Source organism: Octodon degus, unplaced genomic scaffold, assembly GCF_000260255.1.
Source record: "Octodon degus isolate 3935 unplaced genomic scaffold, OctDeg1.0 scaffold00319, whole genome shotgun sequence".
Classification (NCBI taxonomy): Eukaryota; Metazoa; Chordata; class Mammalia; order Rodentia; family Octodontidae; genus Octodon; species Octodon degus.
In genome coordinates, this window is record NW_004524895.1 from 1,229,254 (window position 1) to 1,256,581 (window position 27,328).

Genomic DNA, 27,328 nt, shown 5'->3' on the forward strand with positions numbered 1-27,328 from the left:
TGGGCTGTGCCACTTTACTCAGCAGGAACATTATATTTAATGTCCTATTGATTTTTGGTTCAGGGACTTGCTATGTACTAGAGGCAGGCCTTGAGCTCAGGAGCATTTCTAGTTCATGCTGGCCTTCAGCACACCAAGATCCTCCTGCCTCAGCTTAATGAGTGCTGGGATGACTGGGATTTGCAAGCACACCCAGAAAATATCTTATATGTTTCTGAAATTATCACCATTTCAAATACAGGCAAGATGTGACCCTGCAGGCCTCACTCTCCCCTTCCTGATGCTAACATAGTGCAGAGTTGGACATGGAGGCCTTCCCTTGTAATGACAGTTTCTCAGGGTACTGAGGAAGAAGGATGTCAAATTTGAGGCTGACCTGGGTAACTCACACAACCAGAGGAAAATAATAAAGAAACAGGCCGGGGTACGAATCTGCCTGTTAGTACACCCGTGGGGTTAATCCCCACTACAGAAAGTAAGGAACATCTTCTGGTGATATTTAAAAACCGGGTCACAGAGGATTCTCATTTGCATCATTCACGGCAAGGTGGAGAACCTTTGGTGCCCATGCCTCTGCAGGCTGTGTGCATCACTGAGAGCTCTAGAAGGCTGGGCATGGCTGATGCATGCAGTGCCAGAAAATGCAGCCCTTGATGTCCAAGAGGGATTAGACCCACACAGGAGGGTAGAGGCCCTGGCCCTGAGAAAAAGAAGGGTTGTAAGGACAGCCAACATTTTGGCCCTAGCCTTTCAAGATCAGTGAGGACTCGAGATATAAGAGAACCTGTACTGTAACATCCTGTAATTCAGTTGTGTCCCAAATTTTCTGATCAAGGAGATTATGGGGCCACAGAGGAAAGTGATCGACAATGTAGAGTGTGTCTAAGGAGAGTCACCTGGAGAGAAAACATTCTCTCAGGATTTCACAGAAAACAAATTGGTCAAGCAATGGCTGTGACTCATCCACATGGCTGACACTAACAAAGAATCTGCAAACTGCAGTACAGGGTTTCAGGATAAATCCTGATTTGATTGACCATGGCAGATACAAAAGTTACATGTTTTGTCATAAAGGTCTTGTTTTATCTTGGTCTTAACCATACAGCAGAAAAATAAAAAATGAGGTATGACAAGTAAAGCCATATTAATATGTTGAGCTGTCTGTAAAAGGCTCAAGTCAACAACTTCTGACATTGCCAGTTCTGTGGATAACCCAATACTGTTATGGACTACTGGACTATATTGGACTGTTTTGCTGAATTCATGCACCTAAAATATTTACATGGCAAGGGAATACCCATCTCTGACAAAACTAAACAAGCCCAATCCAGAAATGGGCATCTGAAATAAACACATACTTCTCAGAGGAAGAAATTCTAGAAGTTAATAAATACATGAAAAAATGCTCCACATTCGTGAAGTGCAAATTAAAACAACACCGAGATACCATCTCACCCAAGAAAGAATGGCTATCATAAAGAAATGAACCAACAACAAATGTCGAAGAGGCTGTGGGGAAAAAAAGAACCCTTCTCCACTGCTGGTGGGAATGTAGACTGGTGCAACCATTGTGGAAATCAGTGTGGAGACTCCTTAAAAAACTAGGACTGGATATGCCATTCAAAACAGCTATCCTCCTACTTGGAATTTTCCCAAAAGAATTGAAAACATCATATCATAGTGATATATGTGTACCTATGTTTATAGCAACACAATTTGTGATAGCCAAATCTTGGAAACAACCAAGATGCCTGTCACCTGAGGAATGGATGAAGTTTTCATATATAAGTTAATGCAACTTGAAGATATACTCATAAGTGAAATAAACCAGACCCTCATGTATAAATATTGTATTGTCTCCCTAGTTTAAGAACTCAAAAGAAAAAATAAAAATTGAAATATATAACACAACTAAATGGAAAGCGAGAGCTTAAGGATTAAACAACAAAGAAAGGGCAAGGAGAAGAGCTAGGAAATATGGCAGGGGCAAAACTATATATATTTTAACCAAAGAGTTGACAGATTCGTGTACTGAGCACTATGAAACCCTGATGTAGACACTGAGGAGGTAACCCCAGCACTCTGGGAGGGAGAGGCAGGAAGATCTCAAAATCAAGCAGTTTCCCTTTCACAGTAGGCTTCTCCAAAGTTTGCACCACTGATACTTCAAGCAAGTCAAAGCTGGTGCTGGAGAGCTGCTCAGGGCCCTCATCGCCCCCTAGCACCTGGGTCCAGCACACACATCATCCTCACAGTCAGGGGCATCCAGCTTTCTGACCTTGAACATTGTCAGCAGAAATAATCACCTTTGAGTGACCTCAGCTCCGTGCCTCACTATGGGCAGCATGTGTGTGGCTTTCCTTATCTCTACCAGTGTCACTGTCATAAACTCACATAATCATACACCCTGTCCTTGCAATTTCTGCATGAACCATAACTATTCTAGGCTTTGCTTGGCAATGGGGTTGAATCTAATGGCTTGCCACCAAGAAGTGAAACTGTGTTGAAATGCCTCAGACGTTTCTGCCCTTTATGGATTCTTCACCATTTACCAGCGTATAAAAATAGACCCACATCACTGCATGGCATCGACTCTCACAGAATCTGTTTCACTAGGAAGAGCCACCCATAGACTCTCTCCAACATTCAACTCACCGCTTCAGGTATTGCTTGAAACCACAAAGGGCTAAGCAAATAATATTCATTAGTGTTTCTTATTTCCCCATCCATTGCATTTGTATCAGTAGTGTAACTCCCACAAGTAATTCCACTTTCAATTCAAAGACCCACGAGCAATGAGCATGCAGCTACAACTGTTAGTCTGCTCTACAGCTGTGTAGAGCAGCCATACCAGTGGAGCCTTCCCAAGGCAAAGCACTCCTTGGTGCACTATCACCAATGACTTATTGTCTGCTCTTTTTTAAAAATGTGTTTGTTTTTTTTTTAAAGTTTATTTATTTATTTGTTGTGTGTGTGTGTGTGTGGCCAGCTCAGCCCCCCAGGGGGCTGGGCTGGCTGGCATGTGGTGCTGGAGGATCGAACCGCGGTCCCTGTGCTTTGCTTGGCTTGTTCTAAGTAGGTGCTTTAGACCACTGAGTCATTGGTAAGCAGTCTCACTTTGTCTCACTTTGCAGCTTGGACTCCTAGTGATCCTTCTGCTTTTAGCCTCTCTGGCCCTGGGATTACTGGCATCTACCATTAAGCCTGCATTCTGTTGCTGGCTCAGCCCATTGCAGGGCAGGGGCAGGGCAGCATGTGGTGCTGGGGATTGAACCCTGGTCCTTGTGCTTGTCTAAGCAGGAGCTTAGTCCGCTGAGTTATCCTGCCAGGCCTTCATTGCCCGGTCTTTAATTCAGCCACAATATCCAACTCTTTGCATTTCACCAAAGATTCATTGGAGACTCTGTTCAAAGATCTCCAAAGACCACATCTCTTATGCCCACACTACCTGCTCAGGTCTTGGGATACTCCTCACTAGCTGCACCACAGTAGAGCCCCTCCTGCTTCCCCTGCATAAAAGTAAGACCTCATTGGACAGAAGAGACACACAAGGAAATAACATCACAGCACAGCCAGCCCCATCATTTATAATTACACCCTGCACACTGATATAGGTGAAGGTTTGCAGAAAAACTTCCACAAGCTAACACAATAAAAGAATTTAATAAGAGCACAGTGTATGTAGTTATGTTTCACACACCCAATGTAACCTTAAATAAGGACATAAAAATCATAGGGTAGTCAGGGCAGCCCTGGACATCCTGCATTGTGGTAGGCTGTGGCAGGAGGATCATCAATAGTGAACCCAGAGCTTGGTTACTTAGTAAGACCCTGCCTAAACAATAATAAAATAAAGGGGGTTGAGGTTTATAATTCAGTATGAAGACCAAAGATAAACAATTTATCTTATGTTATCCTATGTTTCAACTCCTGGAACATTACTGACCAACACTGCAAAAAGCTAATCTCCTCATCAAAACTGAAACCCACTCACTTTGTAAGAAATCAAGCTTTAGGGGGCACCTGGCCCAGGAGTCACTAGAAGTGCATTTTGTAACTTCTCTTTAGGAGGTGCACGGAGCTTGGGAAAGTTAGAAAAAATGTTACAGCCCTGCTTGTGGCCCCCAACCCTGGTAGGCCTAGCACTCTGGGAGGCTGCAGCAGGGGGATCAGAAGTGCAAGACCACCCTGACTAACTTAGAAAATTTGTTAAAACCTGTTTCTTGATAAAAATGTAACACCTACACTGCATCTAGCTCAGGTCAAATTCCCAGGGTTCAGTCCCCAGTGGTGAAAAAACAAAAGAAGAAAAACACAGGATGCTAGGGTACATTTGAACCAGAGATAAACAACAGGAAGTTCTTTTACTGTAAATGTGGAGGATGCTTTAGGGTGAACATGTCCTAAGTATTGCATAGGAAGTGATTATCGGAAATGCATGCATTGTTTGCCTTTCAATGTAACCCCAGCCCTTGTATTTTTTTTTCCTTCAAAACTTAAGCCAAGTGACTGTCTGTTATTTTGGAAATGTGTTAAATTGTTGCACCCTGTTTTTGGGTCTCCCTGGGCTGTTTCTTGTAATGGAGGAGGACTTCAGGAAAATTGTAGTCCATTAATGTGCCCCATGACTCCACTCTGTGTGTCCAGGAGCAGTGGCCACAGCACCAGCAGAAGCCAGAGAGGGGTTCTTGTGGCTGTGCTGTGAGAGGAAGGTCATCCTCCTTCCTGTGCAGGATTTCATCTGCAGTCATGTAGGGAAAAGGTCTCCCCTGGGAAGGAGGGGAAGGAGGAACTTGCATCCCAGAGGTTCTGCCTTTGCACTCACCTGCAGGCCCCTCACATGCTGGGGGTGCTGTGCACAGGCCCAGAAATGTTTCCAAGGAGCTGAGCTGGAGATTATGAGGGCTGGGCTGGACTGTGAGTGGGCCAGACTAGAGGAGTGTGGGGAGTGTGGGGGACCCCCAAAGCAAGATTTTTTTAGGGAAGGGTCTATAGGGTGTTCAGTCTCGCTACTAGATCGGACTCATAGTGATCTACCTGTTTGTTTTTGGCAATACCAGGGATTGAACTCAGGACCCTGTGCTTGGCAGGCAAGCACTTATTCCACTGAGCAATCTTCCTGGCCCTATGATCCACCTGTTTGCAGCCTCCCAAGAGCTGGGATTACAGGCATGAGCCACTATGCCGATTCTCGATTGCCATTAAAGCATGCCCCAGGGGTGGGGCTGGCAAGACAGACCCTGGGATCAAACCCCTGGCCCCTGTGCCTGCTTGCAGGGACAGAAAGGTACTCCAGCCTCTCTGGGCTCCCAGAGATGGCTTGCTCTGGTACTCTTGGGGCAGCAGGACCTCGGCCCCAGAAGCACCCCCAGCAACCTACATGCTCCCCAGTTAGGAAGACGCTGAGCAGACCTGGAGCACAGTAGACTGCTGTATACCTGCCTCCTTCCCCTCACCAGGAGCAGCCTCTTGGGGAGCTGGTCTCCTAGTGCAGGGTCACCACTGACCTTCTCAGTATGGAAGAGACCCGGCCCTGTGAGCACATGGTGTCCTCTCACCAGGACCCTGCCCCAGCCTTTCTTGCACTCACTTCTGTTCCCAAATGACAGTGCACAGGTGAGGACGCATGGTTGGGTTTGAGGGAGAGGGAATGAATGAAGGGCCTTTTGAATTCACCAAGGCTCTTAGAAGACTGCTGTCTAAGACACTAGTTGTTGACTTGGGGAAGTCCTCTCCTGCCAGGAGACCTCATATTCTTGGATGAATAGAATTACCCCATCAATTTACACTACCACTCTAAAAGAGTCAGAAAAACAAGCATATGAGACCTCACTACTTTATTGCTAATGTAAGTGCTGAAAAGATATATGTGCACTGGTAAGTGAGGGAAAATCAATCTTCTGTGGTCTCAGAAGGAGAACTTGCTAGAGCTTCAGGACATCACCTTCATGCTGGACAGCACGTGGTGCATCTCCTTTCACTGCTTCCATCTGACTCTTCCTATATTTGGCTCTCCGAATCTTGAACCAGGACTGCAATGAGAGGACAAAAGGCATGGGGTTAGTGCACAGAAAATTTGCTGTCACCCTGAGAAACGTCATGTCACTTCACAGGCCACTGCCCTTTGATTTGCACAGAAGAAGCCCTGTGCTTATTACTCCTCTATGCTGTGGGCTGTGAGGGTTGCTCAGACTTTGCCCCAACAGGACTGCATACAGAGGTCCCCCCTAAAACATTCCCACCCTAAAAGAAAGAGAAATTTGAAATATACATATTGCAGACATACCTATGCATTACACATTTATGTAACCACACATGTCTATCTTGGATACATAGTTCTTGGATTGCCCATGCAGTGCAGAGCATGTCAGCCAAGGAAAAGGAAAAGACAGCAAAAATACACCCACTTCAACTTATCTAGCACAAAGCTTCTACATCTGGAAGTGTGTTTTAGAGTGAGTGCCATATCAAGTACATTTTTTCAGATGCACTGACCCGAATTTTAGTTTCAGCCACATACAGTCGTCTTGCAAGTTCCCTCCTGCAGAGAGAAAATGGTCAGTTCTCAGGATTGTGCATTATAGTTAAAAGACAAGTAGCGAGTATGTCCTGGCTTTATTGTTACTTATCAAGCCCCCTGATAACTGCAAAGTGTCCAAGTGGTTGAGTGAATGCAAACAGTGGTGCTTATCCTGGCCTGCAGTGAAGGAGCATCCAGGGTGAATGGGCATGAACTTCAGTTTAGGAAGACAAAGAACATTATGCAAATTTGTTGGACAAAAGCACGCCATGCTTCACCCTGCTGAAGTTCAATCGTGGGTCCCAGAGGAGATTGTATGTTTCTGTGCATCTGCCACAATTGGAAAGGAAATCATCTGTGGCTAGAAGCCCATCTTCAGAAGAGTTCTCGATTTGAGGATGTGACAATATGGACCTTTATCCCCAGAATATCACGTCTCCGTTAAGGATAGGCGTAGGGGCAGGGCATGGCAGGGCAGAGTAGGGCAGGGAATTGGCAGGGCAGGGTCAGGAGCAGGGGCAGGGTGAGGGCTTTCCTCAGGGTTGGCGAGAAGGGAGGGGATTGATCTGGAAATGAACCTGACCACTTGAGGCTCGGTGTGGCCACAGGGAGCGACTGACCTCATATACACGTCAGGGTACTGATTTTCCAGGAAAACACTTTCCAATTTCTGCCGCTGCGACTGCGTGAGGGTGTACTGGATTCGAGGTCGTTTCCGCGGAGGCTGTGGCCCAGCAGCCGGCACGAGAGCCAGCGCAGGAGTCAGCTGCTGCTGATCCGGCCCCGGCTTCTCGACATCAGCATTCCCCTGTCTATCAGCTTCCGACTTCACCTCTACCATATCTGGGCTCTCTTGTTTGTACTGCTGCATGTTACAGTACTCACTCAGTTTATGAAACAGGGCGTCGCTGCTCTTTTCCTGGAGTGGCCGTCTTATGCCCCTTGGGCACCCAGTCCAGGCTGAGTACGGCTTTCCCTGCCACAGGACAACAACCTAGAGAAATCAGACCCCTAGCTGAGTCTACCCGCTGCTGATCAGAATCTCCAAAGCCAAGAGGTAGTGAGAGTTCTGTGGGAAGGGCGGAGCCACTCCTCGTCTTGTCTTCTTATTGGTCACCTGGGAAGTGCGAGTGGACCAACCATTGTGACCGTTGAAAGGGGCGTGGCCTATTCCGTTACCTAAGAGATCAGGAAGGGGCTTTCCTGGTTAACTGAGGAAGGGCACTCCAGCAGAGCCTAGGGCAGAAGAGAAGCCCTAATACAGACCCTGGAGAGGACAGGGCCCAAGGTGGCCCTCAGAGAGCCCACGGGTCCCTGGGTCCCAGAGATAATGGCCTGGGGAGGCCTGCAAGCTGAGTGGGAAGTGGGGGGAGGATAAGAACTCACACTGACAGGGCATCTGTTGTGGGAAGGCTTGGATACTGTTCCCTCCACCACATCCTCTAGGCTGCACTGTCTGCACACAGCAAGGGCTCCAAGGGACTGCCCCCAGGACCTGCTGGTCCTGGCTTCCTGCAGCGAGGCTGAAAGCAGAGCCTTCCCAGCTCCCTGAAGATCCCCTAGCATTTGTGACTCTCCTGGTGTGAGCCAGGTACAGAAAGGCACTTCTGCATTGTAAAGAATCCATGGCTGGAAAGTCAGCCTACGCAGCAGTTCCCACAGAATCACAGGGCACCCTTCTCCAGTGGAGAACACTGGAGGTCAGCACTGCTAGGCCTCTAGCATCTGTGGGAAGTGGGAGTTTTCCATGGTGACCCCATAAGATTTTTCTGGGTGCCAGGCTCAGAACTGTAACTGGTCTCTCTTTGTTACCTGATGCCTAACACCTTGCACCCCCCATGCTCAAGACCTCCTGAAAGATGAGAAAGATGAGACCTCAAAATGTTAAATCCTGTGTTTTCAGAGCAAGGACAGAAAACATAAACATATAGTCAAGTATCCAATGTTCCTCAACTAGTCTGCAGGTAATACTGGGATTTTTGGCTTTGTAACCTTTGAAATTAGACAATCATATGCCATAATTATTTTAAAAGTAGAGTGAAAGAATGTGTTATTTATCTATTTATGCATTTATTTATTTATTTGTTTGTGTAGTTCAGGCTCAACTTGAACTTAGTTTCACATACTGGCCTTGAACTCATGATAATCCTCCTGCTTCAGCTCTTCTGCTGTGATTTCAGGTGTGGGATACCATGCCCTTCTGATTAATTTTGGAAGTTTTCCTTTTTCTTTTCTTTTTTTATGTATTTGGTACAGGGTCTCACTACACAGCTCCGACTTGTACTGATCCTCCTGTTTTCAGCCTCCCCAGCGCTGGGATTACAGGTGTGCGCCACCACGCCTGGACTCAGTAGCTGGCTCAGCTCACCCTTGTGGCATGGCAGGCACAGCATGCAGGACCAGGAATAGAACTCTGCTCCCTGCGCTTGCTAGAAGTTTTCTTAGGAAGAGTTTTTTTTTTAAGCACTAAGTCTGCATGCCAACAAACTATGCATCCTGTACATTTGGTATGTACAGGCAGACAAACACACAAAGCATAAGTTTGGTGTAAACCCAGGAAAAGCTGGGTGGTGGAGTGAAAATCGGTGCATGTTTTCATTTGTGTTTGGCAAACTACTAAGTATTGGGAACTCTTTCAAGAGTGTACTGGTATATCCATTTTAGTATCGGCTAAGGACACACTTTACAGTGAAGTTCTTTTTTGTTTTGTTTTGTTTTGTTTTGTTTTGCAGTACCAGGGATTGAACTTCTAGGACTTTGTGCTTGCAGGCAAGTGCTTATTCTACTGAGCTATCTCCCTAGCCCTAGCATGAACTTTTTTGTCTATAATATCTAATCCCGTGGGCTAATGTCCCAGCACTAGGTCTTTAGCTGTTTCTGTCAGTAAATGGAAGTGGTTGTTTATAAAGTTTGCCTTCTGTTCTTTTATGACACTTTGGTGAATTCATGGAGAGCCATTATTATTTATGTATTTTGTAGAATAGTTTTGGTCTTCCACAAATTTTTATTTTTCACACTCTGTTCTTTCCACTCAAAATGCAGTTTCGGTGGAGGCCTGATGTTAAAAGTTTCAATATTAAATTTTGAACGATCTTCTCAAACTAGAAATCCCAGCATATTACCCTAAGTAAAAAGGATGTTGACATTGCTCTAGCTCAAAGATAGAGAGGCCAATAGGGTTTCTTTCCTTCACAAAAGTTCCTAAGTCCATGGAGTTGAGGTCTCTTACACTAAGATTGGTCTAAAGTAACCTGTTTGTTGATAGCTTTAATAAAAGTCACTTTAAGAGTGTAAATTTTTATGAACTCCCAAAGTAAAACTTAAAACAGTCGTTTTGGGAATGATTGTCACACACAAAGGGTATTTATATTATATTTATATTGTGTTAAATTACAATGCCACGTGCTGTTTCACTATTTGGGAAAATTGATAATAAAATCTAAATTGAAAGATAAATCTGGGCTGGCCAAATAGCTCAGCAGATTAAAATGCCTGCAAACAGGCACAGGGGCCAGGGGTTCAATCCCGCGAACTGCTGTGCCGCCCCACCCCCGGGGCGCGCTGCGACACAATTGAGACTGGGTGTCATGACGAGTGCCTATAATCCCAGCACTTGAAAGGCTGTAAACAGGAGAATCACTATGAGTCTGATCTAGTAGTGAGACCCTGAACACCCTATAGACCCTTCCCTAAAATACAGAAAAAAAGATAAATAGGGAATGAAAAGATACAGAGAAAAGGATAAAAGAACTCAATTATATGCAAATTATTCTCTGTCACTTCTTTTTACAATCTCCATCAACAGGCCAAGCAGTAAGCTGCTCTTTCTCAGTGAATCCAATGAGCTAAGGACCTGCCACTAGGCCCCACCAAAGGTCCACAGTACCTCAACAATGTCACACTGAGAACCAAACTTCTACAACATAAACCCTTAAGGGCCAAATAGCAGCATGCCCTCATATATCAGGTTATTTGCTTGCACAAGAATGGGGTGTTCCTTGTCATAATTAGCATGTTTATAATATCATACATCAATGTCTCAATTTCCCAGAATCACACAGGATAAGACAGAACTTTATTTCACCAAGGTTTTATATTTATTGAAAGGAAAGGTAAATTACCAGGGGATGACTGATGTGCTGGCTGGCAGTTAAAGGGAAAAGGGCAGGGTTGGGCCTCATTTTTCCATCTCAAGGTTTCTTGTCATTTAGGCATAGTAGATGAATTGATTAGAAGCTATTATAAATTAGGGGCCGACAAAAATGGTTTAATTTCCAATATAAAATAAATCCAGCTGGCTGGCCAAATAGCTTAGCAGATTAAAGCACCTGCAAGCTGACACAGGGGCCGGGGGTTCGATCCCCAGGCATGCTGTGCTGCCCCCCCCCAGGTGCTCTGTGAAGGCAGTTGAGGCTGGATGTAATGTCACATGCCTGTGATCCCAGCTCTTGGGAGGCTGTAAACAGGTGGCTCACTACAAGTGAATCTAGTATTGAGACCCTGAACACCCTGTAGACCCCTCCCTAAAATACAAAAATCCAGTGAAAAAGGTGGTCATGCAGGCTAAAATGGGATAACCACAACATTTTCAAGGATAAGTTTCCACTGTTAATAAAAGGTATCTCAATACTCAGCAGCATCTACAAACATTCGTTAAGGGAACAAATTTAGAACAATCAATCTGTCCTGGACCTTCTTTCATAACAATAGATAACACGTGTCCCTAAGCAAAAGCTCAGGAAAATATTTAGAAAAAGAGCAGAGGTGGACCGGGGAGATGGCTCAGTAAAATAAGCACTTCCCTGGCAAAGGCAAGGGCCTGAGTTCAATCCCCGATTCCAAAAAAAAAAAAAAAGAAAAGAAAAGCAGAGGAAAATGGAAAAAGGAACACTAACTGAGAAAATTCCACCTGATTCCAGATTAATAGTTCAGGACAGGGAACAGGTGTGGTTGGGTGCAGGGTGTGTAGTAAGAAACTCAGCAAAAGTTACAGGGAACAAAATGGTGGACTAAGGGTCAAATACCCCAGAGAGTCTGTGTTGCTATAAAGTGCATGTTTGTGCTCTTGCATTCTGACCTACAATTGCTTGAGCGAGAGTACCTCTTGTTTTGCGAAGTGTATCCTTCAGAACAGCTGTCTAAAACGGCTCCAAGCTCATGTTCGTGCAGTCCCAGAAAGCATGGAGGGCTCTGACTTCAGCCTCTGCAAAAATTGAGAACAAGGTGCCTCTGAAACAATCATACTAGTTTAGTTCCTGTTCCCCTCTGAATACTAGCTGCTGGGTTGCACAAGCCTAGGGTAAGATGCATTCTCCACCTAGTTGCCCAAGGCTCTGAGCTCATGGCTTGCTGCTTCGTGCAAATTAGTTTGTACAGTTCAGCACATCCTCCTTCCCTAGAAAGATACTTCCAACGGGGAATAGCCAGTTCAACTGAACCTTGCAGGCCCAAATTGTGCACTAGTACATGCCTTCCTGCCCGCCAAAAGAGGGCGAGTACGTCTGGATACAGTGTAACTTGGTGTCGTTGCCAGGAAGAAAAAAACGTTTCCTGCCAATCACATTCGAGCGCGGCGCGGGTGAGCGCGCGCTGGCCTCTGGTTCTTCCGGAACTCTGGGAGCAGTGCTGCTTCGAGAACCGACGGCGCGACCAAGATGGACGAACAGAAGGGTTCCCGTGATGCGAAGCCTCGGAACGGTGCCAGCTACCGTTTCCTCAGCCCGGGAGTCAAACTGGAGAACCAAGAGGAAAAGCCTGGTCAGTATCTGGGTCAGAGAAGTGCTTTACAGATCTTTAAGAAGCAAACATTCCCAGAGAGACAAGCAGACGGCGCGGTTCACCTACCCTCCAAGGCACGGAGCCTTCGCTCCGACCCGCTTTCTGAAGTACTCATCTTTTCCTTTGGACTTTCCTCATTGCAGATATGAAGCCCATTACAGATTCACCTGTTGAAGAGCGAAAAGATGGGGCAGAGGGTGAACAGAGCAAGACTAAGCAGGGAGCAGCTGAAGAGAAAAAAGAAAATGGAGAAGAATTAAGAGGAGACCAGGTTGGTTCTCACCCTCCTCTCCCCGCAGACAACAGGGATGCAGTCCACAGCAGCTCCAGTGGGAACGACGAAGATCGAGACGATGAGGAAGACATCAGCAGCCAGAGCCGCGTGTGCCTGCACCGCCCGCACCCTACTTTCACCCAGGTGCAGCTGCAGGAATTGGAGGACTATTTCCAAAACAACAAGAACCCTAACAAATCAGCGCGGTAAGCGAACCGCCTCCCTTGGGCTGGGTTTGCAGGCAGCGCTTGTCAGGCCAGGACTCCTGGGTCCCACTTTTCTTCTCTTTTTTTTTTCCTTTTTTTTCTTTTCTTGAAGTAAAAGCCAACTTAAGACTCCCTGAGGATGGGGGTGAGAGTGGCGGTGGGGGGCCATGCCAGCTGAGAATAAAAGTAAATATTGTCACGAAACATTTAAATTAATCAAGTTGGGAAACTTTTGGCAGTGCCTATTTTTTTTTGTTGTTGTTGTTGAGGGTTTTGTTTTGGTTGTTTTTTATGTATGTGTTTTGTCTGGTGCTTGGGATTGAACCTGGGATCAGGGCCGCACACCGCAAGTGCTTTACCCCATGGTGGAGCTATCTCAAGCCCTTATTTAGGTTATTTTTAGACCAAGTCTTCAGGAGTTGCCCAGCCTCGCCTGGAATTTGATGTCCTCCTGCCTCAACTTATACCAAAAGTGGATTGCAGGCATGCGCCACTGCGCTCAGCCAGCAAGTGTTTTTTTTGTTTTGTTTTGTTTTTTTAACAAACAAATTCCTGTTAGAAATAGGGTCAGAAGCCCCGGATATGGTTATTCAAATAAGTGTAAGGTGGGATGTTGCCTGTATTTAAATTTTTGTTAAACCTGCTTATTATGGATTGTTGTGTTGGCTCCAAACGTCCATGGCCACACTTGTTTTGCATTCATTTTTATATTTTAAATACATGAACCTGATTTCTTTTGATTACTGATATTTTGGCTGCCCCTTGATGTTCATATCTGAAAAAAAAAACCTGTCCCTAAAACAAGCCTCAATGTACATAATACAGAATAGTGCATGTGCATGTGAGTGCATTTTGGGGGAAGATCTGAAGGGACAAATAATTTTTAAAAACACATGAAATGTACCTTGCATATTTTTATGAGATCCAAAATACCAAATACTGAGTATACGTAAATTTTTCTCCTCAGAAGACAGTTTGCAAGACGCATGAATGTGACTGAAGCTAGAATAGAGGTTAGTAAACCTGAAAAATTGTAATCTGGCACAACTGCCATTTGAGAACCAGTTTCAAGGCTTGGAATATTTGGTCTGGTATATTGTCCAATCGGTGTATTTTGGTTGCCTTCTCCATGTTTTGAAAATGAACTTTAAACTTTTGGATCTTTGTGAGTGGAAAACAAGAAAGCCCTGGCATGTGAAAATTTCCCATTTTCAGAGGGAACAGGACTTTCTAAAGAAAAAAAAACAATAGTACTGAATTTTTTTCTCACATATCTATGTATAACTTATGTTTTAGTATAAATTATAAGTACCTCAATCCCTTGCTATTCCAAGGTTTGACTTTCATGGACTCACTGTCTCATGGGTTTTCAAAAAAAATATTGATCGAAATTATTTGTCACAGATTTTTCACTATGTCACAGGATTTTGCAATACTGTACAGTATTCATATATTGTTAAAATTAGGTTTTCAAGTTTAGAAAATTATGAAGAACATTAAAAGTGTTTTTAAAAGTGTAGAAAAGGTTTATAAGAACATGGGAAGGGTTTATAAAGCCTTAAAACACATAGATACTAAAATAAATATAACATTGCTATTTCACTGGTTTTCACTTATCGCAGGGGTGTCTGGAACGTAACCTTTGCTATAAGTGACGAACCATGAATTATATAGCTATAAATGTCATATAATGAAATTCAGTTCCTAACATGGATATCCTTTAGGTGGCATTTCCACATGAAGTCATGTTGGGGTTCACTGACATAGGAAATACTCAGTACACTAGGAAGCTCCAATGACATTAAATTATTTAAAATAGATAAAATCAAGCATAAACTCACTTGTTAAGATTTAAATTTAAAGTATTTAGGCATTGGAAGTGAGGGAAAAATTCACAGCCAGGACACATAGGTAATTAATGTGCGTCAGTTAAAACTTGGACCGATGGAAATGACATGTGCAGAAGGTATAAAGGCTTGCTCTTCCTGTTCTCTTTTTTAAAAGTCCTTAGTAAACTGTACAACAATTGTCCACTCTAACTTTTAGTTTTCTGAGCTACTTTGATTTGCTGGCTTGATATTACTAACATAGTACGTTGTACATTATGGCAAAGATGGGAGGAATATGTGCAAACTTTGGAAATTTTTCTGAAACAAAAATTAAATTTTTTTTAGAAATTTCCACTGACCTAAGAAAAGTGAAAGTGTCAGTAAGAATTGCATATAGTAGGGCCAGGGAGATAGCTCAGTAGAATAAGCACTTGCCTGGCAAGCTCAGAGTCCTGAGTTCAATCTCTGGTTCCAAAAAAAAAAATTGCATATAGTATATGCCTTGGAGAAAATACACAAGTTCAACTTCTCTTTTGAGTACTGGAGATTGAACTCAGGGCCTCTGAACTAAGCTACACCGCAAGTCTATGTTTTAATCTTTTTTTTTTTTTTTTTTTTTTTGCCTTTTTGAGAAAGGATCTCACTATGCAGTACAGAACAGGCTCACTTTGTAGCCCAGGTTTGTCTTGAACTTGCAATGATCCTCCTGTCTCAGCCCCCCTGAGTGGTAGGATTACAGGCTATTTTTTTATCTTGAGACAGGGTTTTGCTAAGTTTATACAGGCTGAACTCAAACCTGCCTCAGCCTTCCAGAGTTCTGGGATTATGACATGCATCACCAAGCTTTGCTCTCATTGGATATTTTGAAACTACAGGTTGTATTAATGAATACATTCTTAAGAAATTTCTAATACATAAGAGAATTTTCCTCTTTGTTATACTATTATAAGGAAATGTGTTTTGTGAAATTTGCTGGTAAGTAAGGAGTGGTTCTCAGTTCAGGCTACATTCTTACCTGTGGTGCTTTGAAATATTTTTCATTTTCTCAGGTAGTGATAACTAATTTGTAGGTCATTGTATACAAAGGTGATTATTTGAGGCCATAGAAAGCCAAAAGTTGAAATAGAAAAAAAGCCAAGTGTGGTGGCACATGCCTGTAATCCCAGCACTTGGGAGACTGAGGAAGAAGGATTGCCCCAAATTAAAGGACAGCCTGGATTACATAGTGAGGCCCCCCACCCCCCAAGGAAGCCATAAGTTGTATGAAAGAAGTTTGGGTAAAGGAAAAGAAGAAGAAAGAAAGCAAAAAGCAGGATGAAGTTAATAGCTTTGCCTTGAGATTGTATGTGTGATTATAGTGCCAGGAATGTGTTGCAGGCCAAGTGATGGTGGCTTCTGGGAAAGCAGTGCAACAAAGCAGGCCCCTGAGGTGGACATCCTAATGCCACAAGGCCAGGCTTATGTCAGGTATAGCTCAGGTGGGAGGACAACATTCTGTTTTTCCCAGACAGGTAAAGCAAATTGGAGGCAAAGGAAAGCTAACAGTCTGCTGAGTTGTTGTTTGTCTCCTAGGTTTACATAGTGTTCTCTCAAAGGAATTTTGAAGGCAGAACAACCCATGTTGTCAGTAATGGAATAGAACTGTTTTCATAGATTGCCAAATATTTTGCATGAATATTTCCCCCACAAAAAGATCATTATAGTTTTTTGATACTGAAAATGGAACCTACGGAGCTTTTGAGCTAAAATGCCAGCCTTTATAAATATATATCTTACATTTTGAGTCAGGATCTCACAAAATTGCCAAGCAGGCCTCAAACTGTCAACTTTCCAGCTTTAGCCTCCCAAATGCTGGAATCACAGGCATATGTTACCTGCCTCCAAAAGACTTTAAAAAAATAATTTTATTGGTACAATGAGATAATAATCACATTCATTATGGGGAAATTGTACCTGTAAAAATGTCTTAACTTTTCTTTTTACCCCATTCCCTTTCCCTTCCCTCAGCCCTTTCCCCTGCCATATTTACAAAAGCTTTGTTTTGATTTTTCCTTCTAGTCTCTTTCTCCTTTTCACTTGGTTCCCTTCTCCTTCCTCCTCTCCCTTGCTCCTGTTCCTGTTTGAACATTTTCTTCCAACTTCGCTATATCTGTTTCATTTGGGCCTGTATTTACACTTTCAGCTTCTCATATAAGAGAAATAATATAATATTTTAAAATGTGTCCAATTTATTTCATTTAAAAGTATGGTCTCAAGGTGCATCCATATACCTAAAGTTGTCTCAAGATTACCCTTCATTATGGCAGAGTAACACTCCATTGTACATAAATACTATATTTTATTTATACATTCATCTGTTGATGAGTATCTAGACCATTTCCAAGATTTAGCTATTATAAATTGTGCTGTTATAGCATGGGTATTCATATAACACTGTGGTATGGTGCTTTTAAATATTTTGCGAAGATACCAAGGAGAGTAATAGCTGAGTCAAATGGAACCTTTTAATTTTTTGAGGAATTTCCACATTGATTTTCACAGTGGTTATACCACTCTACAGTTCCACCAAGAATGGAGATTTCTTTTTTCTGCACTGCTCCTCTAGCATTTATTATTGATTGATTTCTTGGTAACAACCACTCTTTCTGGGGTGGGACAGAATCTGCTACATCTCACAAATGGCCAGTGATACTGAATATTTTCTGTGTATTTATTTGCTGTTTGTTCTTCTTCATCTGAGAAGTTTCTATTCATTTCAGATGCTCCTCTTTGGACTGAGTCTTTAAATTTGAGTCATCTGTTTTTTTCTGCAGGGAAAGCATCTGATTTTTTTTTTTTTTGAGATAGGATCTCACTATGTGCAGGCTGGCCTTGAACTAGCTAATGTAGCCCAGACTGGCCTTCAACTCACAGTGATCCTCTTGTCTCTGATTTGTTAGATTGATTCTTAGGTATTTCATTTATTTATTACAGGCATGCTGTATCACTCCCAGCTCTTGAGTTTTTTATAGGTTCCAGATAGTAGTCCTTTTCCTGAGGAACAGCTGACAATTTTTCCCCATTCTGTGGTGTGCCATTTTACTCCATTGGTGATATCTTTTGTTATGAAAAAGCTTTTTAATATTATGAGACCCCAGTCATTGATTCTTGCAATATTTCCCATGAAACTGGAGTTTTGTTTAAAGTCTTTGCCTAAACCTATGTCTTTTGAATTTTACCTTCCAGTAGCTTAAGTGTTTCTATTTTAATATTTAGAACTTTAATCCATTTTGATTTTAGTTTAGTGCATAGTGAGAGATATGGGCTTAGTTTTATTCTTTGGCATGAGGAAAGCCAGTTTTTCCAGCACTGTTTATTGAAGACACTACCTTTCTTCCAGTGAACATGTTTGGCCCCTTTGTCAAAGATAAGGGAGCTGAGTCTGATTAGAATTGTTTCTGTGTCTTCTATTCTGTTCCACTGATCTTTGGGTCTGTTGTTTTATTTTTTGACAGTATTTATGTTTGTTGTTGTTTTATGTTTTTTGTTGTTTTGGATTGTTTTTACTACAAGAAATGGAAGTCAGGACCTTGCATTTGCCAGGCAGGCACTTATGCCACTGAGCCATATCCCTGGCCCCAGGCTGTTTTTATTATGGTAGCTTTGCAGTGTGACTTTAAATGGAGATTGTGGTGTCCCCTGCCTTTCCCAGAATCTTTTCTCTAGTTTTGTAAAGTATGTTTTTCATATTTTTAGTGGGATTGGACTAAGTCTGTATAGTAGTTTTGCAAGTAGGGCCATTTTTACTATATTGGTTCTTCTTGCCCAAGAACAAGGGATATCTTTCCATTTTCTGATATCTTCTTCAATCTCCTTTTTTCAGAGTACTGTAGTTTTCAGTATACATGCATTTTACTTCCTTTGTTAGATTGATTCTTAGGATTGATTGATTGATTGATTGATTGGAACTGGAGATCAAACTCAGGACCTTACACTTGCCAGGCAGGCACTTATGTTAGTGAGCTATCTGCCTGAACCTCATTTTTCGTGATGCTGTTGTGAAATGTGTGATTTCCTTGATTTTTTTCTCAGTGCGTTTGTTATTTGTATGCAGAAAGGCTACTGATTTTTGAGTGTTGACTTGTATCCTGCTACACTACTGAATTTGGTTATTAATTCTAGGAATCTGTGGGGCTCAGTGTCCAGAAACATGCCTGTAACCCCAGTACTTGAGAGGCTGAGGCACGAGGATTGCTCTGAGTTCAAGGCCAGCTGGGGCTACATAGTGAGTTCAAAGGTCAGCCTGAACTGCATAGCAAGACACTGTCTCAAAAAAAAGGAGTCTCTTGAGGTTGTCTGTATACAGTGCCATATCAAATAACTTTTAACAAATCCTTTCTCTCTATTTTTTAAACATAGTAAGAGATGCTTTATTAATGCAGTATTGAGAACAGGGACCTAATGTTGGCCCCTGCTACATTCAGCTTGCTTTTAGCATTGATTATGTTTATGAACTTTGAGCCACTAGTACATTCTAATCCCTCTAGAATGAGCACTATTACACTGGACTTTGAAGCTATATTTTCACTAGAAAGGACTCTGAATTGTAACATGGGAAGGAGAATAGTGATGCTTCAAGCAGAAGAAAGAATAAACCCTTTGGATCATAACATTCGACACTGAGAGCTTTCCAAAGGATAGTACTATAGAATTCTCTTTAACTAGGATGCTGAGAGGATAGTGCAGTGTAATCAACAAGTCTTCAATTTTGATCTTTTAGTAGTTCACAAGTATTTAAGGAGTTGTAGTTTCTTGATACTCTCTACCTGTTATAAAAAAATAATCAAAAATGTCTATTTGAACCTTCTTGCTTTAGAAACAATGATATAATTGGAGTCTTCTACTTGAGAAGTAGAACTAATTGACAGAAGGCTCCAAGCACATTGGGCAACCACTATGTCTACTGTCTCAGAAGAGGAGACTGTATGGGGATCAGAGTTACCTGTCCCAGGACAATTTGCCTGGGATGGATTGATGCATGCACAGTTGACGGTGCCTATTTCCCTGTGAACTCTTTTCTAGGCAAAAGGTGAATCAGGCTGACTTAATCTATATATTTTTATTTTAAAAGTTTAAAGTATCAAAGCAGAGTCCAACTTGCCTTGGTGACATAGAAATAAGAACCACAAACTCCTCTGAGGTCTTAAGGCAAGGCTTCTCTTGGTATCATACTTTTAACCTTCAAGATGTTTTAGAGGGTGAATGGCCTCTTATTCTTGAAAGCAAAGTTTTTAAGAATCTTTTTATTTATTCACTCTGAATGTGGACTTTTCAAAGTAGGGTCACTTCCTTCTTTATGGTATTGAAAGACACCCACTTTTTACCAAGTCCAGGTTCCCCACAAACAGGTTAACACTTGCCTAGTGATGGGGTTAGTGACACCTGGACAGCAGATAATCAGTCATCAGAGGATGGCTATAGCACGCATAGCAATTGCAGCAGAGACTGAGTCCAATTCATCAGGTACACTTTTACCTTGGAAAATAGAAGATAGTTTTAAAAGAAGGAGAAATGCCAATGATAAGCTAAGCCAGAGCTTGGTACATAGTTGTAGCTCATTAGGCTAGGGGTGTGGTATTAACTTTCCTAATATATTTTAGCAATAAGAAAAGAACTTTGAATGTAGTTGAAAATGACATTAAATACTTGGTACACTATTGTACACTATACTAACCCTTTTTTCCCTCTCTGATTAAAGGCTTGGTTTAAGAACAGGAGAGCCCGCTGGCGAAGATATCAGAGGATGCAACGGGTCAGAAATTCATGCCCCGGGTACACGAGTCACCCTGCGTGCATCACCTCAGGGGCCCCGTATTCTCCCATGTACACAGTGAGGCCTGGTGGCATAATGCATTATGTGCAGCCAATGCTGGTCTGGTCAATTACGGTGTCCATGCCACGCACGGTACCCATGCCACAGCTGCCACTCATGGTACCTACTCCACCTGTGGCACTTGTGCGACCTGTGGCACCTATGCCACCCGTGCCACCCATGGCAAGTGTGCCACCCATGGCAAGCGTGCCACCCGTGGCAAGCGTGCCACCCATGGCAAGCGTGCCACCCATGGCAAGCATGCCATCTATGACACCTGTGCCACCTGTGGTACATGTGTCACCTATGCCACCTGGGGCATCTGTGCAAACCATATTACCTTTGCCATCCATACTGTTGCTGCCTCACCTGCTTATACCAGTCCACCAACTTGTCTTCCCTGTGCCTCCATTTGGTCTGACCTTATTTACTTTGATCTGGATTCCTACTCCCATTTGTCCTTTTGTAATCTGTACTTATTGGTACTAAGTGATAGTTTCTGTTACCTGTTTTCCCAAAGAGTTTGTAACAACATTTGCATAGTACACTATTAAGAACAGTTTGCCAAACATTTTGTTGTCCTACTTTGAAGGGACATTTTGAAGTTCAATAAAGTCATGCAATCTCTATACAGTATTTGTTCTGTGTATTGTATGGGAATTAGTAAACCATGGATAGAAACTGCTAAGAAAATGCTATTAAAGTTACTAGACCAAAAGGCTACCATTTATGTCCTGAGATCCCTGGAACAACCATCAGGGGCTGTACACATCACACACGTTTCCTTGGTTCCTGTGGCAGGTTTATACTTACTTATACATCCTCCGCACCCCTGCCTCATCACTCTATATGAGCCCTTCATACTCCACTGGGACTTTGCACATATGCAGGATGGGGTGGCTTGGGACCCTAAGGAACAGTGTTTGAAGGTATGGCTGAGACCACTCATGCTGACAAAGTTGCCTGGGAAACTTACTAAGGCCGTTTTATTTTCTGATGCTAAGGAATGAGCTCACATAAAGCCTTTGAAGTGAGCTATAGCTCTAGTTCTTTGTAATTCTTTTGAGACAGGATATTGCTAAATTTCCTAGGGTAGGTTTGAAGTTTCAATCTTCCTGCCTCAGCCTTCAGAGTGGGATTATAGGCATGTGCCACCATACCCAGCTACCCCAAGGGTTTTAAGTAGAGGTGTGTGGGGGATCTTTTATTTGCAGCGCTCCAAATTCTGCTCAGTGACTTGCCTTTTTGAGAAAAGCACACAGGAATGGATTCCATGTTTGCATGGCACTGCTGCGTTGAAGGAAACAGGACAGGTCATGAAGACAAGGGTGAGTTTGTCTCTTTCCTGCCTAGCAACCTCAAAAAATGAACACCTTTTCCAGATCAGTTTACTGTCGCACATTTAAATGCTTTTTCTCTCCAGCATCCTTGAGAGAGACCTGGTTCCAGCTAGTCAAACATTGAAGGGAAACCTTTTGATTTAGCACTGTTCAAAAATTAAAAAAAAACAAGATGGTACCTGAACAATCACCCAGAATAATCCTTCCATTTAAATAAAGCAGGTTAGATCTTGGCTTTATTCATGCTGTTTCCATCTGAAACTGCTACAGTGGAAAAGAACATAAGATGTGATTTTCTGGAAAAAATCCAGACCCACTTTGAAAACTTCATTAAGATCTTACCTCTAGCAATGACAATTTTTTTGAGGCAGAGTTGCACTGTGTAGTGTAAGCTGGCCTTGAACTTGCTTATGTAGCCCAGGTTGGCCTAGAACTCAGAGCAATCATCTGCTTCAGCCTCCCCAGTTCTGAGATTATGGGTGTGTGTCACCACACCTGGAAATGACAGACTTCACATTTTTTTTTTGTGGTTCTGGGTATAGAATGCAGGACCACACAAATGCCATGCAAGCCAGCCTCTTGGATATGGAAAGGACGATTAGGGGAAAGCAGAAGGGAATAACAATCAAAATAGGTTGCATGAATGTACTAATTCATTAAAATGAACATCACTATTCCATATTACAAACATACTAGTAAAACAGTTTTCTGTTCAAAGCTCGAAAGAAAGGATTGGCCAAATAGTTTAGCAGATTAAAGTGCCTACAAGCAGAAACAGGAGCCAGGGTTTCAATCCCCAGGCCTGTTGTGCAGGCCTTGCCCCCAGGACGTGCTGAAATGGGGCTTGAGACTGGGAACGGTGGTGCTCACCTGTACCCCCAGCTCTTGGGAGGCTGTATACAGGAGAATCACTACAAGTCTGAGTCTGAGCTAGTAGTGAGACTCTGAACACCTTGTAGACCCTTCCCTAAAATAAAAAAAAGCTCGAATGAAATTAGTGCCACTCAATTATGCACTTCATACTATTTAGAATGACACAATTTATGTTAATTTTTTTTTTTTTTTGTGGAACTGGGGATTGCACTCAGGCCCTTGTGCTTGCCAGGGAAGCACTTATTCTACTGAGCCATCTCCCTGGCCCTTATATTAAATATTTTGCCACAACAAAAGAAAAAAAAAGGCACCAAAATACCACTGATAGCCATAATGCAGGCTGATTTCTAGATCTGCAGACAAGGAAGGAGCCATGATTCTACCAGAAGTGACCCATACAAGTCAGATTCCCAAATGCTGATGTTTCTAGCCTGAAGGAGGCTCTTGTCAGAAGACGTGCAGTTTTTTGATGGGCTGTCCCTTCTTTTTTCCTCTTTTTTTCTGTTCCTACCTTTATAATTATGCACTCAAATGTTGTTGTTGTTCTCTTTTTTTTGGTGGAACTGGGGATTGAGCTCAGGCCCTTGCACTTGCCTGGCAAGCGCTTATTCTACTGAGCCATCTCCCCTGTCCCTGGGGCACATTAGTGGAGATAGTACTGTTATAACTGTCACTTCCATCTTTTTTTATTGGATGCTTACATCTATCATGCCCTATATTTTATGGAAGACAAAGAATTTTCTTAATTTTATATGATATTCAAACAAACCCTAATAGTAAAGTGCTAGTATCCCTGCTAAAAAGAAAACTGCTATCCATAGTCTCAACGCTAATAAAATGTCTAGGATTGGAAGCCACACCAGTGGGACTCAGGAGTCCATGCTTGGTGAAACTGAATACAGTTGAAATGCACTAAGATGGTACAGTTAGAGCAAATCAGTCCTTTGATGCCTGTTCTGTAGTTCCCAGCTTTTGTTCCAGGGCAACAGACCTAACCTCTATAGTTTTATTGTCCTCTATAAAATAGGAAGATTATGTCATAGAGTTAATGAGAAGAAAAAATAATGTAATGTATGTAAATTTCCGCCCCTGCCCCCAGACAGCAACAGTGTAAGAACACAGCAGTTTGTTCATGACTGTTGACCCACATTGTTTCCTCTCATTGTAACCTGTTGCCCCACTTTTCCTATGTGGCATAATAGGAAAGGTCCCATGTGAGTTCTTGATGCATCTCTATTATCATCTTAGGGACCTTGACCAAGTCATCTAATCCAGCAGCTCAGTTCATGTATCCAGGATTAGCTAGTGGAGGGTCTTATTCATGCTCTTATCCTCACCCCTACACTTTTCCAAAGCTATGCTTACCAGAGGCAGAGAAAGGGTATCAGATAAAGTTAATAACAATGAGATGAATTTTTAAAAGGAGTACTTGATGTACTTGATGATAACAAAGACTTGTATTTTACCTGTGACCCTAGGGTCAGTGAGATAGCTCACTGGACTAATCATTTGCTTAGACAAGCACAGGGGCCAGGGTTTGATCCTTGGCACCACATGCTGTGCTGCTCACACCCCTCCAGGCTTGCTGAGCCCGCAATGGAGTCCGGGTGTGGTGGCGCACACCTGTAATCCCAGCAGTAGGGAGGCTGAACACAAGAGGACCACTATGAGTCTAAGCTGCATAATGAGTCTCTGTACACACACAAAAAAAACCCAAAAACCCTATGACCCTGTGTATAAAGAGTCCGTCATTTCCACATACACACTGAAATATTTATCGATGAAATGATGTGATCTCTCAATTCCCTTCAAAATAATTCCATGTTAAATGTAGTGATACTGGACCAGGGAGAGTTCAGCAGCATAAGTACCTGCATGGCAAGTGCAAGGTCCAAAGTTTGATCCCTGGTATCAAAAAACGTAGTGATATTGGAGAATTGATTAACCTATTGATGAAAGACAAATTCATACAAATGATAATCACTGAATATGAGCAGTAGCTATATGAGCCTTCGTCTTACCATTTTCTCTCCTTTTGTGTACACTGTATATTTCACAGTCTACATTTTTTCCAACAAAAAAGATAATGGTTGAAAACCTAGGTGCTAACAGAGTCATACAAATAACAGAAATTAAGAAAATAAACAGAATGCAGACTGTGGCAAACTGAGAAAGGATTCATCTTTTCCAAAGGGGATTGTGAATACTCAGTTCTAGTTCACTTTTTGGGCATAAATGTGGGGCTGACCTACTGGCATATTTTCCAGATTATCAAGAATAACCAGGAAAGCAAATGTTTACATGAAATCTTCTATTTTTTATTATGCTTTGTTGCCATTTTTTTTTTGTATTTAGTACAGGGTCTACAGGTTCTCACTACACAGATCGAACTCGTAGTGATTCTCTTGTTTTCAGCATCCCAAGTGCTGGGATTACAGGTGCATGCCACCCTGCCCATTCTCCTCTGCCATTTCAGCATGTCCTGGGGGCAGGGCTGGCACTGAATGCAGGGCATCAAACCCTGGTCCCTCTGTCTGCCTAAGCAGGTGCTTTAGTCCGCTGAGCTATCTGGCTAGCCTGTCATTTTGTTCCTTGAGACAGGATCTCACTATGTATTTCAAGATGGCCTCAAACTTATGGAAATCTTCCTGCTTCATCCTCCCAAGTGCTGATATTACAAGCACATGCCACCACACCTGGCTTGTAACGTTCTAGTCCTTAAATCTGAGAAACAAGTTCAAACATGTTTTAATGAAAGCTGTGATCATTGAAAATAGATCTGAAGGGGCTGGGGAGATGGCTCAGTAGAATAAGTGCTTGCCCTGCAAGTGCAGGGGCCTGAGTTCAAACCCTGGTTCTGCAACCAAAAAAAAAAAAAGAAAGAAAGAAAAAGAAAATAGATCTGAGAACTGGATACAAAATGCTGCTATCAATATTAAACCTTTATCTGAGAATTTTGGGCAATTTACCAAACTCTGTAGCAGCAGAATGTAACTGTGCAGTTTTAAAGTCATACAATGTCATCACTTTGCCCTGTTTTTCCTCTTTGCAAGTCCTACTTTTATTTTTTTCTCAATCCTACCTGTGGATTTTGCTCATTTTATCCATCACTCTTATTACCTAATTATCATCCCAAGTCCATGACCACAGACAGTCAAGACATCAAATGGGTCTAAGACAGAAAGCCTCATAACAACAAATCAAGGTTTAGACCAACTGGCTTGGACTTGTTTGTGGGATATTTTGCCGCTCCTTTTAGTGATAAATAGGTAGCTTGAGATTCTCTAGATACATATGTCTCAGCATGTAAAGTAAAAGGCTGAGCAGGCCATGATATCCTAGAGAAGGAAAAAAGAATTTTACAGAGGTCAAATCTCTTTCAGTAAAGAAACTTTGAAATTCAATTATTTCAATCTAATCCTTTTCATATTATCAAAGCATGTGAAATGTGATCCAGTTTCATTAAGTGGGCTTTAGAGTTGATTAGGCTGATTATGCTCTTAAAAGCTTATGAACTACACCCCAGTGACTCCTAAATCAAAAGGTATGGGAAAATGTAATGCTACTCTATTAATTCATGTAACTATCGAAAGCTTTTCATTTTTTCATAGTATTGATTTGGTGTTTCCTAGAGGATTTCTGAGTTTTTTTCTAAATTTCCAGTTAGATTAGAGTAAAACTTTACAATATTTTCATGTAAAAATTTATATATGTATGTATGCAAATGGTCTACTTTTAAATTATAGCATTTAAAAAATATATTTAGTACAAGGGTCCACAGGGTCTCACTACACAGATCAGACTCTTAGTGATCCTCCTGTTTGCAGCTTCCCAAGGGCTGGGATTATAGGTGCACAACACCATGCCCAGTCTCAGTGTGCCCTGGAGGCAGGGCCAGCATAGCACATCGGGGATCAAAGCCTGGTCCCTGCATCTGCCTAATTGGGCGCTTTAGTCCACTGAGCTATTTGGCCAGTCCTATAGCATTTTGTTTTATAGTTTTTCACTTTATAGGTTTTTTTTTTTAAATTTTGCTTTGCTTTTGAGACAGGGATTCACTATGTAGACAGTCCAAACTGGTCTTCAACTCTTGGTGATCCTCCTGCCTCAGCTTCCTGAGTGTAGGATTACAGGAAAGCACTACCACACCTGGTCTTTCACTTTGTACTTGAGTAAACTTACTTCTATTTAAAAAGAACTAAAACCCAATATAAAACTATCAACATTTGGACTTTGTTGATGCTGAATAATCTAAAACAAATGAGTTGTCAGATAAAATAAATGACTCTTTTCCAGGTCATTTTATAAGATGCCTGGGTCTCCCTCTTCTTTTTCTGCATATCCTGGCTGCAATAGACATGGCCAAGCAGCTTCCTCTACACTGGGATGTACACATTTCATCACTGGAGAACATGTTTATTTATTAATTATTATTTTTTGGTACTGCGTTTTGAGCCCAGGGCCTTTGCACTGACCTACATCATCAGATCTTTGATATTGTTTTTACATTTGGCAGACTATGGCTAAGTAACTTAAGCTAGGCTTGAACTGACAGTTTCTTTTTTTTTCTTTTCAAAGTTTTATTGATAAACATATAGCAATGAGACAGTTTCAAATCAAATCGAAAGTACAGTTTCAACAAATAATACACTGAATA

At 42.3% G+C, this 27,328-nt stretch overlaps 1 protein-coding gene and 1 pseudogene across 1 annotated transcript; one reads left to right on the top strand and one right to left on the bottom strand.

Annotated features, from left to right (window-relative positions):
- Positions 1 to 5,880: 5,880 nt before the first annotated feature.
- Rhoxf1 (Rhox homeobox family member 1) lies at positions 5,881 to 7,563 on the bottom strand. The gene is made up of 3 exons (XM_023707915.1): positions 7,141 to 7,563; positions 6,496 to 6,541; positions 5,881 to 6,032 (listed from the first exon to the last, which is right to left on the bottom strand). Exons 1-3 carry the CDS (start codon positions 7,389 to 7,391, stop codon positions 5,925 to 5,927), a joined length of 405 nt encoding a protein of 134 aa, XP_023563683.1. The 5' UTR covers positions 7,392 to 7,563; the 3' UTR covers positions 5,881 to 5,924.
- A 4,611-nt stretch (positions 7,564 to 12,174) lies between these two features.
- The window catches only part of LOC101579833, a 27,943-nt pseudogene continuing 12,789 nt past the window's right edge, over positions 12,175 to 27,328 (top strand).